At 40.0% G+C, this 13114-nt stretch overlaps 1 protein-coding gene across 1 annotated transcript in view; it reads right to left on the reverse strand.

The window, feature by feature from the left end:
• Positions 1–131: 131 nt before the first annotated feature.
• The window catches only part of LOC120716400 (cytokine receptor common subunit beta-like), a 53039-nt gene continuing 40056 nt past the window's right edge, over positions 132–13114 (reverse strand). Inside the window, exons 9-16 of the mRNA XM_040003933.1 lie at positions 4833–4944; positions 4633–4723; positions 4152–4236; positions 3923–4056; positions 3602–3806; positions 2279–2363; positions 2099–2171; positions 132–1278 (exon numbers count right to left, since the gene is read on the reverse strand). Of these exons, the coding sequence (XP_039859867.1) occupies positions 301–1278; positions 2099–2171; positions 2279–2363; positions 3602–3806; positions 3923–4056; positions 4152–4236; positions 4633–4723; positions 4833–4944 (1763 nt within the window). The 3' untranslated portion in view covers positions 132–300. The remainder of the gene's footprint in view (positions 1279–2098; positions 2172–2278; positions 2364–3601; positions 3807–3922; positions 4057–4151; positions 4237–4632; positions 4724–4832; positions 4945–13114) is intronic.

Raw genomic sequence — 13114 nt, forward strand, 5'->3', positions numbered from 1 at the left:
GCACTCTGGTGGAGTTACTTTGTGTGTGTATGTTTATAAGTAGTTTTAAACCTTGTGATCCACAAAACAGCATAAGAGTAAAAGAGTAAAAGAAGAACTGACTGCGTTACAGCACCCGCTGCTTGTTGAGAGTAAAAGCGATACGCGCTTTCACGTCTTTTTTTAGCAATTTTTTTAGAAAAAAACTCGCTAAGGGGTCTGAAAACTCGCTAAATATAGCGACAAAGTCGCTAAGTTGGCAACACTGGATACATGTGCTACATGCTATTTTGTCCTGCTAGTTGAGCCTGCTGTCTGTTCTCAGACCTCCTCCTGTTTCACTGGCATATATCCATCACCAGAGGGCTCCACCGACCTGCCTGTTGACATCAGAGTAAACGCCTGTGTCATGTGACCTGGCTGGAGCTGCAACGCTGGACTCAGTCGTGGCCCAGGCAAGTTCAGAGGCAGTTGTGGAAAAGAGAGCAGGGAGCATGGTAAAGCACTGGAAGGATGAAGTGGAAACAGGAAGCGTGTAGATTCAGTGGACTTATCAGCATCCTCCATGCCCTCATCCTGACTCAGCTGCTCCTCTCCCCCACTGCTAACACCTGAATCCAAGCTGGGAAGCTCCGGGCTGTCAGCCTGCTGTTTCTCCACTCGCTCATAATCAGAACAAACCTGGATAGACTTGCCAAACACACCTCCGCTGCTTCCAAACAGCCTCTGAAAATCTGCCTTTTGTTCATTCCCTCCCTCCTCTTCCTCACCCTCAGGTTCCTCATCATGGCTATCAGTCATATTGATGCTATCTGCCTCCATGCTCTCTTCACTGACCTCTGCACAACTGCACATGCCTGAATCTAGACTCTGGAGCCTAAATCGATCATTGTCGAGCCTCTCAGTTTTCTCGTAGTCTGAAATCACCTGCACTGGCTCACTGTTACTGCTGCCTTTGAGCAGCAACATTAACGTCTCCTTTTCTTTCTCTCTCGCTTCATCACTTTCCTGTTCTGCGCTTTTTCCTTCACCTCGAGTACCAACAGGACCATAAGGCGTGTCAGCCGCACAGGGCTTCAGATTCCCAGCAGTGAGTGAGGAAATAGGAGGAGGGCTACAAAGCTCAGAGTAACTTGGGTTAGTGAAGCTGGAGCTGGTGGAGTCATAGCTCCCTTTGTTCAACACCATCTTCTCATCTGGCTTGTAGGCCACAGCAGCATCCACAGGTGAGGTTAATTCTACAGTGATCATTTCCACTGATTTCAAGAAGGAGTGAAAGTATTCACTGGGGAACCCACTCTGGAGGAGAGAAAGTCATAGAACAGAAGAGATTAGAAAGATTTGAAATATATAAAATTATCAATCTGCACTTTAATGGGATTAAATAGGAAAGCATCAGGTGTTTGGGGTGCTTCACTCAAAATTTAGTGAATTTGAGTTGTTTGGATCATAAAGGTCATAAGTCTGTGGCTGGATTAGTGAGTCACTTTGTCTGTCTGGTTCCACCTCCCACAGAGTTCACATCTATCTGCAATGCTCTGTCTTCTTATGGTACATGTTGTGTCCGTCTGCTTTTTAAGCTACATTAGCTTATTTTGTTTTGCTTTTAGACTCCTTAAACTCTCTGTAGCTCCCTGCTAGTTTACAGAGTTTTTTTAAATAAATATTTTTAGACATGAAAATTAGACCCTGATGCAGTCCACCTCTGTGGTTATACAGTGAGCCTTGTTCCCAGCAGGCAACAGGTTAACAGAGAAAATATTGTGAGGTGACTGTTGTTGTTAAATGGTGCTGCATGAATAAAACTGTACTGAACGAAAATTAAATCATTGTATAATAGACTTCCCATGAACTTATCCAGCATCTGATCCTAACACTGTGATGAAGCACTCTACTCTTAACCCTACACTAAAGAAGAGTCACTATTGCACTAAAACTATTGGCTAACACACAGCTTTGAATATATGATAATAATTTGATTTCCTGCAAACAAATTCACCACAGTATTTCATAAATGTTATGTTTACTGCCCTGAAGTGGCCACAGTTCTATCTAATGCATGGATTAATAACATGTAATAATAACATGTTATAACAGAGGAAATATCTGCGGTTCGTACCTGGATTTCTCGCAGGAAGGATTTTCCTGGGTCTGGTATGGGTGGACCTTTGATTTTCTTTATTATGTAAACCCTAAAAAAATAAAAATAAACCAGAGTTGTCAGAAAATAACTACATCAAATTAGAAGAAATGATAATAATATTATTTGCTATAGAAACTTGTGTCTGTGCTCACGTACCGGGTGGGTTTGTGAGTGCTTAAGAGCAGGCCTGCCAGCAACACCACCACACCGACTATCGTTACAGGAACAACAAACGTATTACCTGAAAAATACGGGACAGATCAGGTCACAGTGGCTCAGAAACATGAGAAAACTGGGTCATACAGCCAAGTCCACGAGACACAGACAAGTTTGCTTCTGCAGCCGATACAGTGAATTTAAATAGAAATCAAGATGTGACTGTGATTTATTATTCAAGAGACTAAGGATGAATTTTGCATGAAGTGCATTGAATACAAAAATACAGACATTTTCAGTTATGCCCTTCATTTAATTATTATTACTAATCCTTGAGTGCAAATCTTTTGTATGTGACTGTCTGAAGTCAGAAACCTTCAAAATGCCATTTCTTCCCTTTACTGCAGCCTCCTTCAGTTGCTGTTTGCTTCTGGGTCTTTCTTCTGTCTGTCTTCACTAAGTGAAAAGTACGCCATGTTGGGCTGGGGTAATGTGACCGATTTGTCCTTTTATGAACATCTCTGTTCCTTTTGCTGCACGTTTTGGGTCATTACAGGCCCATCCTGTGAGTTTGTAATATTTGACTGAATCAGAAAAGAAAGTATTGTTGTTGCTGTAGCTGCTCTGTAAGCATTCACCAGTAAAGACCAGCTAACTATTACCATCAGCAGCCATGCATGCCAGTGCCATGAAGCTGCTGAGTTGTTGATGTGACAACCCTCTAAGTGTTGTAGGACCTCTATGATAAGTCTCTTTTGTTTTTTAGCCCATTCAAGGCCTTGCACTGGTGCCCCATATGGACTGCATATTTATGTTCCCATGAAAAACTACCGAATGGAAACTAAACACTTTGATCAACTCAAGGAAACAGGCCAGATGTGGACATTGATGCTTTTGAATCTGAGAATTAATGTAGTTGTGATATTGGTAGTATGTGTTATTGTCGTCTGCCGTTTATCTTCTTCTTTGGTGGCTAACGAGTGTTTGTTGCAGACAGACCACTCCTAGATCAGTCCTATTGACTTTGAATGGAGAGCCAGCCCTCTCTCTCACCTCTCCCTTAGTGGCTGAGTGGCAGTTACCACTCCTTCACTTTTCCCTTGTATGTTGAAGGTTGTGAGTTATATTACAGCATTGGACATTTTTCACAATGACTTCTTCCCCTCTATGCTGTGTATTGCACACCAACACACTTCAAACTTTAAACATTTTCCCATATACATAATTATTCCATACTGCAGTAATCATGCTCAGCATGAATGAATTGGAAAGATTTTGACATTGGTATGTTATGTTAAACAAAACATTTTGAGATAAATGTACCTGATGGTGGTTTTATTTTCCCTACTGGTGACTCCCACGATGCAGTGGGGCTCCAGTCACTCCAGGCTCCCTCGAATTGAGGTTCAACAGACTGCACACGAACTCGTGCCTCGTACCTCTCGCCTTGTATCAGCAAATCTGGCTCCAGCTCTGCCTTGCACTCCTGCTCACACTGAATGCCACGTTTTCTGTGCACAGCGGGATCCTGACACACAGAAACCAGCGTGGGGTTGAGAACGAATCTTGTTTCACATGTGAACTTTCACGATCTCAACTTTATACTTAAACTTTTTCACATTGTGTCATAAAATCTAAACTTACACTCCATGACTGATCCTGCTTCTTCCACTCGACTTCACTTCTGTATGAACTGATCCTTTCATGTTCAGGGACTTGGGACAACCAGGAAACAGACGTGAAGTTGACTTTTGGCTCTGCAGGAGGATTCACCTTTACTGCAAGATCACACACACAGTTGTTTTAGGTCACCATGAATAGCTCGCACTGTAAATCACAAAGAGCCAGTATTTATACTGTAGATTACACTCACTGTGACAGGATGGCTTGAAGGAAGTGATTAAACTCTTCATTTGGTTGCAGCTCAGATTAAGGGACAACACATTGAAAGACTCAAACTGGAAAAAAATGTAAAAATATTTACTGTTTATGACAGCAGTAAATTCATTTTATTTATTACAGAAGTTTCTGTTTGGCAAACTTCAATTTTGCTTTAAATTCAAAATTGGAGTCACAAATATCCAATCAGATAATAGACTTGGTATAAACAGAGAGCAGCCATAAAGACAGAAGAGATGAAGCTTCTTTTAGACAGAAGGTGACCTGAGTGCATCAGGTAGCAGGTAAAATGAAATATTAGCCTTTTGATTTTGTCAAACTATTGTGAAGGATGCAATGACTGCCATGAGGCCATCTGCAGAATATTAGCGCTGACCCATAATTCAACTGAAATATAGGACATATAATTGTATCCCAGGGTGTTGAAAACAACTAGATTTTTTTCACACACTCACAGTGTATTCCATTTCAAAGATCAGGGAGCACTTCTTTAGGGCTGGTCTGGAGACATCAACAGACTTTAGGTCACAGGAAGTGCTGTAAGAACTGAGAAAAAACAGTATTAATCTCTTTTTGGTGCACATGATGACAGGTGTGATTTATATATTGTGAGTATTATGTGTTGAGCTTTTCTCTTTGTGATTGAGCTCCTTACCGGCGGGGAGATTTATACTGAGCATGTATGGTGCATGCAGTGTCATCAGACACGTATCTGCTGTTCCACAAACATGTGATGTTTCTATTGTAGTCAGTGTAGCAAGTGAGATCTGTGAGAATTAAAACAGGAGAGATTAAATGAAAATGAGTAAATATGTCAAACAACAGATCTTAAAATCAGTTAAACATGAATAAAGAGGAATAAAGACTAACTCTCTGGAAGCCTGGGACACTCATCACTTCTGCAGAGCAGCAGCACAGGCAGCAGAATAAACAGGGAAAGGCTTTTCTTATTTCTCTCCATTAAGTCGACAGTTTTCTTTCTTAGAGGCTGCTGGGATGGTGACTCGTGACTGTGACTGGAAGACTTGAAGGACTGTAGTTGCTTTAGGTATTGACTGACTGCTTTCTGATTCTTCTCATCCTGCAAAGGTAACCACATGAAATAAAATGTTACCATGTTAGCAACATGATTAGAGACGACACAGTTTTATTTCTCCAAACAGTCAATACATATACAACACAAAGTGCTGTTCAGCAACTGTTATTGTGGTTTGGAGACATCTACATAAAATAAAATTGAATTGAAATCATAATTTACATGAAGCGCTTCAAAAATTAATGTTTCCATTGGTGTTGCATTTGTGGTCTTTTCTTTCAGACATGCATCTCTACCACAGCCTCGCAAACTGTTGGCTGTTCGGTTTGTGTTCACTTGGTTTGATCTGCTCCACCATGTCAAATCAAATAAAACTGATACATAAATAACAACAACCTGATCTCCTGGATGTTTTCTTACACAAAAGAAATTTGCACTTAATCTTAAACTGAACAACATTCAGTAAAACATTTTTAATATTGTAATTGTAATAATACAATTCTCTTATAAAAATAATAATAGCTGTACATTAAAGCACACACGCTGTCCATTAAAAGACTTCAGTCAGTGACACTTACCTGCTGGCTGAGCTGCAACTGATCTGCTTCCAACTGCTGACTTAATTTCACCTGATATCCTGTCAAAGAGCATCACATGAGGGTGTTACTTTGTTTACGTATCAAATGTAACCAACTAAACTGACAAGACAAAAAAGGCAGGTGAATTCTGTGAGGTCACTGCCAGAACTACAGCCACAAATCTAGATCATCTCTCGATCACAACCCACAGAGCTCTTCTGACGAACATTTGAGCTTCTGAGTGTTTTTCTCTTGAAGCCTTGTAACCCTTTAGTTTCATCTAATCTGATTCTTCAACTTATAAACGGTTGTATATAACAGTACCTGCAGTGCACCTGTCTGTATAACTCTGAGCTGATAACTTCAAGCATGCAGTATCAGGTGGAAACTGGCTGTTCTGGGTTGTTGCTACAGTTTTTCATCTTCCTTGACTTTAGTACAGCCTGTCAGTTCCCCCACGCTGTTGTATTTTTGGCCACACACACACACACACACACACACACACACACACACACACACACACACTGCACTATTTATAAGGATTAGCAGTAGCTCCCTTTGCATGTGGACCACACTGACATTTAAACTGTGTGTTTGTGTGATTTTGTCCTTTTTGTGGTTTTGCAGCCAAGTACAAGCTAACCAGCAAACACCCACATCCTCACCTAATGTCTTCACATTATGCATTAACTGACTTTAAGCATTTTATCTTTGCAAGAACACATTTCAAACAAACTTTTCTTTTCATAGTGTTCAATACAAACATATTAAGTTTAAACAGCATAGTACTGAAGTTGGTTTAGATTCTCATTCACATAATAAATATCACGTCACATTAGATACTCCAGCTTTGCCCCAAACATAGAGCCAGACTCATAAAGAAGATCTTCAGATCACATCTTCTATAGAACAAAAACTGTGGATCTTTCTGAGAACTCAAATGTTCCATTAATCTGACAGGTTCACTTCCTGCTCAAAGCTTTTCAAGTTGATATAAAAGGTGTGAAAGAGGAAATTATGCTGACTGATCCTCTTAAAATGAGCTTTCAAAGCTTTCAGTTGTGTGCTGCAACTCACAAAAATGTTTCAAAGCAGTTTATGGTTTCTGTAACAGGTGCACTTCCTTCCTGATCTATTGTTATAAATATCAAAGTTTCATGCAAACTGGGAGGCTCTGCAGTGAGCGCTCATGGGTGCTCAAGGTGACAACGTGGCATTCAGTACTTTAACAAGATAAAAGCTCTGAAACTGTACAGAATTAAAAAAAAAACAAGAGATAAAAAATAGAAGAGACCCAATCAAGTCAAGATAAATTTCATGAAGGAAGAAACTTATTGTGGTACATTATGTTGTGAGTCTGCTTTGTTATCTGGTTGTTATCTGGTCTATGCACATTGCAATTGTTCTGACCACATAAACCTACCTGGCAGCATTAATGCACTGTTGCTCCTCAGTGTTGGTATAGAAGCTGAACTTTTATTCTGCCAAATCTTCCCAATGGTTGAAACATGTCACATAGTGTTTGATGTGAAGCAGCTCTTTGTTTATTCCTGTACTGAAATCCTCTGCATTCAAACCTTTCAGACAGATTCCAATTTTTTCATAGAACTTAAACACAAAAAGTTCATCATGGGGTTTCACGAGGTTCTGTGCTGACACTCATCTTTATTCATGCTTAACTTCAACAATATCACTAAAGTACTGCATGCATTTTCATTGCTGTGATGTCAGAGCCCAGCTATATTTATCTATGAGGCCAGACACAATGTTCATTTAGTCCAATTTAAGCATGTCTTAAAGTCATAATTGTCTAAATAACTCAGACAATACTGAGCTTCTTGAATCGATACTATGTAAAGACAACAGATCAATATAAATCTAGATTTATATAGCTCTAAATTTAGTATAACCTCTGCCTCAAGTACTCTCATTGTGATTACCCCCGGACAATCTTATTTATTTTTAATTCCAACATATCCTCAGATCAAGTCTTTGGCACTGCCTTCTTTCAGCTAGATCTCCCATGGTGCACTTCACCTTCCTTCCGCTCTCCTTTCTTTCTCCTCCCATGCATTTCTGTGATCCCATCTGTGATCATTGTGTGGCTTCGCTTTCCTGTAGTCTGGCTTCTTCCTCACTCTGTACCTGTTTGTAAGTGTCTCCAGCTACAGAAACATGTTTCTGATTACTGTCACACCAACCTTCCCACTGTTTGCTGTTTGTGGTTTCTCACTGCTTGTCTTTTCATTCTTTAGTCTACATCAGATGATTGATGCAGATGAGTTGGCCAGGTAAGTGTGTGACCTGTAAAGTGCCTGCAGATTACTAATAACATGGTGCATTAAATATAAATGCAAGAAAACCACAGCTGAAGCAAATTTCATTAGCCGTGCAGTGTCATGATGATTGACCATGACATTTAAAAAAAAAGTATCTTTGTGTTCTAACTCGTTCTTATCATTTTCACAGAGCTGTGAAGCATATGTTCTCTTTATTTATATCGTCTTCTGACTTTTGGACTTCCCCTAACGCATTACAAGAAAAAAGTGAGAAAGATGACCCTCTTATCGCTTTCTTTTTGCCTCACTGAGTCAGAAGCACGATAACCACAAATACACACTAAAGGCTCAAACCACATCCTAACCCTCGTCTCTTCACAGAAAACAATTTTCTTTCCACTGATAAAAAAAAAAACACAAAACGTCATTCACTACCCAGAAAGTCTGCTTTCCCTTCCTTCCTTTCTTATTAGGTGTTTTTTCTTTACATGAGTGGTTGAAAGGCATCTGAGGCCACAGCTTCAAACAGGTGGTAAAGGATCTAGAGAGAGTTAGTGAATCAGTAAGTGCAGATGATTAGTAAGGAGGAAATGGCTGATCACATTGTTAAACACAATCCTGGACAATGAGAGGATGTCTGAGGTAATTTTCAAGTATGACAGTGTTGTCTAAAGCTTAACAACTACAGAATGATAAAGCCGAGGATCCATACCATGAAGTTATAGGAAAGAGCTTATCAGTGAGGAGCAGTGAGTCTCCTGCTGAAAAACAGCTTTACAGATGTCAGACAGAGGACTGCAAGTCAGTAGAAGCAAAACAGAATAAATGCATGTGAATGAGAGAGAGACATGTGCAAGGAGTGGAGATAGTGAAGGTGGATGAGTTTAAATAATTGGGATCAGGCAGGGTGGAGACAAGTGTCAGAAGGGATTTGTGACAGACATATAGCTAGGGTGAAAGGCAATTTTTACAAGTTGGTAGTTGGTATGGTTTATGTGTGTATGTGTGTTTGGAGATGGTAGCACTAACAAGTAGCAGAATTGAAGATCTTAAGGTTTCAATGTGAGTGACCAGAAGAATGAGACTAGACATGAGAACATCAGAGGGACAGCTCAGCTTAAGCAGTTTGGAGACAACGTTAGTGAGGTTAGGCTGAGATGGTTTGGACATGTGCAGAGGAGGGATATTTGAGAGTGGATGTTGAAGATGGAGCTGCAAGGCAGAAAAACAAGAAGACAGGAAGAAAAGAGTCCTAACATCCAGACAGTCTGGGTGCTCGGGGCAGGGTGAAATGGAGGCCAATGATCCACTGTAATGATTTCTAAACCAAACAGCTGAAAGAAGGAGAAGACGACTCTAGGAGAAACCAAGATGGACTTGTACCAGAAGGATGACGAGACAAACGTATGCAGAAGGGAAGATACAGCTCATGAGGTCAGGGCCACTGTGAAGATGCCACTGCTGATAGATATAGCAAGGACAAATTCTGAAGTGTACAGGTTTATACTCTCAGCTCAGAATCAGCCAAATGCTGCAGAATTGGCTGGCCAGCACTTCATAATGCAAATAGATAATGGGTGTAAAAGCATAACAACCCAAGAGTTTCTCAAATAAAGAAAGGATATTCTCTAAGGACTGCATACAGCATGCTTTTAAGTTACTGAAGATAAAACTGAAGACAAAGAGACCCACAAACAGTAAAGGCCTAGCAGAGCATCTCAGTGGAGGACACACAGCATTGGGTGATGTATAGAAATGTCTTTAATATCAGATAATAAACAGATACAAAACTTTTGCTTTGAATTTTGAAATAAAGCTGAAAGTCTGCACTCCAAGCACATATTGATTGTCTGATGTGCAGAGGTGAAATTACAAGCAATACTTTTGATAATAATGAGCTGTAATTCATTATTATCAAGTTGTCTTTACAACTTCCTAAAACACCAACAGTGAAGGAGAGAGCATATTTTTCCCATATTGGTTCTTTTATTGCCTCCCTGTTAAATCTAGAATATAATTTAAAATTATTCTCCTCACATACAAAGTCATTAATAATCAGGCCCCAGCTTATCTTTAAGACCTCTGTTTCATCCCAATAGAGCAGTTTGCTCTTAGACTGCCTGCCTATTTATTTTATTATATTTATAAAAATATAATAAAATAAAAATAAGTGACATTAATAACCTACCAGTCCGGGTATGTTCAGTGTTCTGTCATTTCCATGTCTGTAAGATAATTCAGGGTTTACCTTTGCCCTATATAACACTTCTTTATATCTATCATCTAGTGTGACTTATGAAAGAGAGTTCAAAGAAAAGAAGAAGCTACACACATTGGGGTTTTTTTGTTTTTTTTTACTGATGGCAGTAACTTAGTGATATGGTTGGTCACATGTTTTGACATTTCATATCTGAGAATGAAACAGCCACTATGAGTATGTGAGTTTTTCAATTCCCTTTGTACTCTTTATCAAGTTACTTAACATGTAAGCCACCAACGGCAGGTAGAACAGCACCTTGTAGACTTGTTAAAGTGAAACTCTTTATGTGTTAAAAATGTTTCATGGTTACTACGACTGTGAAATAAGTGAAGTGAAAGTAGTATGATTTCAAAACTAGTGCTTAAACAGTTTAAACAGCCACACAAACCTTAATTTCATGTCTTTGTTTTTTCTTGACTTTTCAAACTTAAATAATAAGTTCTGTTTTATTAAGGCGATTTTTAAAGAGTCCGTGGGAAATATGTCTTCTTGCTGGGAGAACCTTGAGATCTCTTTCCTCTGTATAGTACAGGGTTCATTACTAATTTCTACTAAAAATTACTATTGGATTAGATACTTATTTGCAACAGTGTCAGTACCAACACACCTGCTGACACACAACTTTACACAGCAGTGCTACAGACAGGCAGACATCGCCTCCCCTCACTAATAGCTGAAGTAGAGGATGTTTACACTGAACAACACTTTGGGAGGAGTGATGCAACAACTACTTTTACAAGTGTTAGCCTGGCTGGCACATACGTTACTGTCAGTTGCTTTATTATTAGCAATTAGCAGGGGCGATCGTGGCTCAAGAGTCGGCAGTTCGTCTTGTCATCAGAAGGTTGCCGGTTCGAGCACCGGCTCCGACAGTCTCGGTCGTTGTGTCCTTGAGCAAGACACTTCACCCATTGCCTACTGGTGGTGGTCAGAGGGCCCGGTGGCGCCAGTGTCCGGCAGCCTCGCCTCTGTCAGTGCGCCCCAGGGCAGCTGTGGCTACAATGTAGCTGCCATCACCAGTGTGTGAATGGGTGAATGTAGTGTAAAGTGCTTTGGGGTCCTTAGGGACTAAGTAAAGCACTATACAAATACAGGCCATTTACCATTTTACCCAGTGGGTCACCAGGAAACTTTAGAGGGTTGCGTAAGGGGGTGCATCTGGGACTATATCTTTGCCAAATCAAGCACAAGAATCCATCCACTGAGGAAACCCTGTGGAAATAAGGGCAGCAGCGTAAAATAACATTATGTGAAGGCACATTGGCCATCTGTTCAGCCATTATTAAGGTAGTGGCTAGTGGCTTTAGCTAATAATAGTAATAAGGATAATGTGGGAACTAAGCACCAAATACAATCTTGCCCATATTTTGCCTTTGATGTCAAGTATCAAAGATTTTCTTGATTGACTTGGATGATTTTTATTGACTTTGACATTCATGTCATGACGTGACAGTATCATGGTTTCTCACAAGATGTCATGATTACATTGCTGAAGAGCCGTCTACTATAGTGAATTCGATACAGTCACCAGCTGCTAGGGAAGAATGTGTAATCCCCACAGGGCTGGACTGGTAATCTGTCATACCGTCATACCATCATTTTCCTAGTGGGGTGACGGGTCAGTTGAAGGGCCCTACAAGTTCTAATTCTTGTTAACAGAACTGAATGTTGTAGTTGCTTTTCACACTGTTGATGGCGACTGTATGCTGTTTTCTTTGTACCAGGAAGGCACTGTTAAGTACAAGTTTTAGTTGATGCTGTTGTATAAAAAATGATGAAGAATGATTTTGTTTTATAAGAGAAAAGCTATTTTTATTGTTGTTGTTGGTTAGGAAAAAGGAGATATAATGTCTCTCATCTCTTAGTTACCATAAGGAGAAAAATAAATAAATAATACTGCCACTTTATTATCACAGGTTTGGTTTCAGCTAGAACTTTTAAAGAAAGACTTTATCGATGTTGTGTTGGAAAAATATATATTAGTCTTTTGTTAAGTGTTATGTTTGGAAAAAAAAGGAAAATACTCCCAAGCTGGTGAACTGAATGTTGCAGTTGCTTTTCACACTGTTGATGACGACTGTGTGCTGTTTTCTTTGTACCAGTTGCCAGAATAAAGAGGGAGCCCAGAGTACGGGCAAGTCCAGCGTCACAGTGCCGTCCTTTCTACATGGACATATCACACCACATGCACCATAGACTCACAGAACAGCAACAGCTACACTTGCTTCTGCGTTTGCTGCTGTGAATGAGGGATAATGAAAGAACCTGGCATCTTGGTGCAAGAAGGGATGAGATGAGATGAGATTAGATTAGATGACACTTCATTAATCCCTCGGGTGGGTTCCTCTAAGAAATTCAGTTTCCAGTAGCACAGCACCGACAGAAGTTGCATGTTACAGAGTTGGAATACCAAATAAAAGGGAATGAGAGTAACGGCAAATGTGTCCTCCTTTTCCCCAGATTTGAAGGATTGGTCGGATGTATACTGTCAATTGGACAACTTAAAAATGTTCTTGTTTGGCTTTTTTCAGTGTTTTATTTGTTCGTGAGTAAATCGGTTTGGCTGACATTAAAGTGATAGTTTTCACACGGTTGAATCAACGTCAAACAGAAAACTGATTAAACAGAAATGTGAGATGGTTTGAGAATTTAGGCCAATGTCCTGTTATGTTTTACAAAGCAAGAAACAAACGGTTGAGTTTATTAAACTCCACCGAGACAGCTGGTAATGCAAAACTGAAGGCTAGACCATCCAGTTTCACAACAGCTCACTTCCGGTCTACC

The sequence above is a fragment of the Simochromis diagramma genome, unplaced genomic scaffold (assembly GCF_900408965.1).
Source record: "Simochromis diagramma unplaced genomic scaffold, fSimDia1.1 OVJJ01000325.1, whole genome shotgun sequence".
In the NCBI taxonomy this organism is placed as follows: domain Eukaryota; kingdom Metazoa; phylum Chordata; class Actinopteri; order Cichliformes; family Cichlidae; genus Simochromis; species Simochromis diagramma.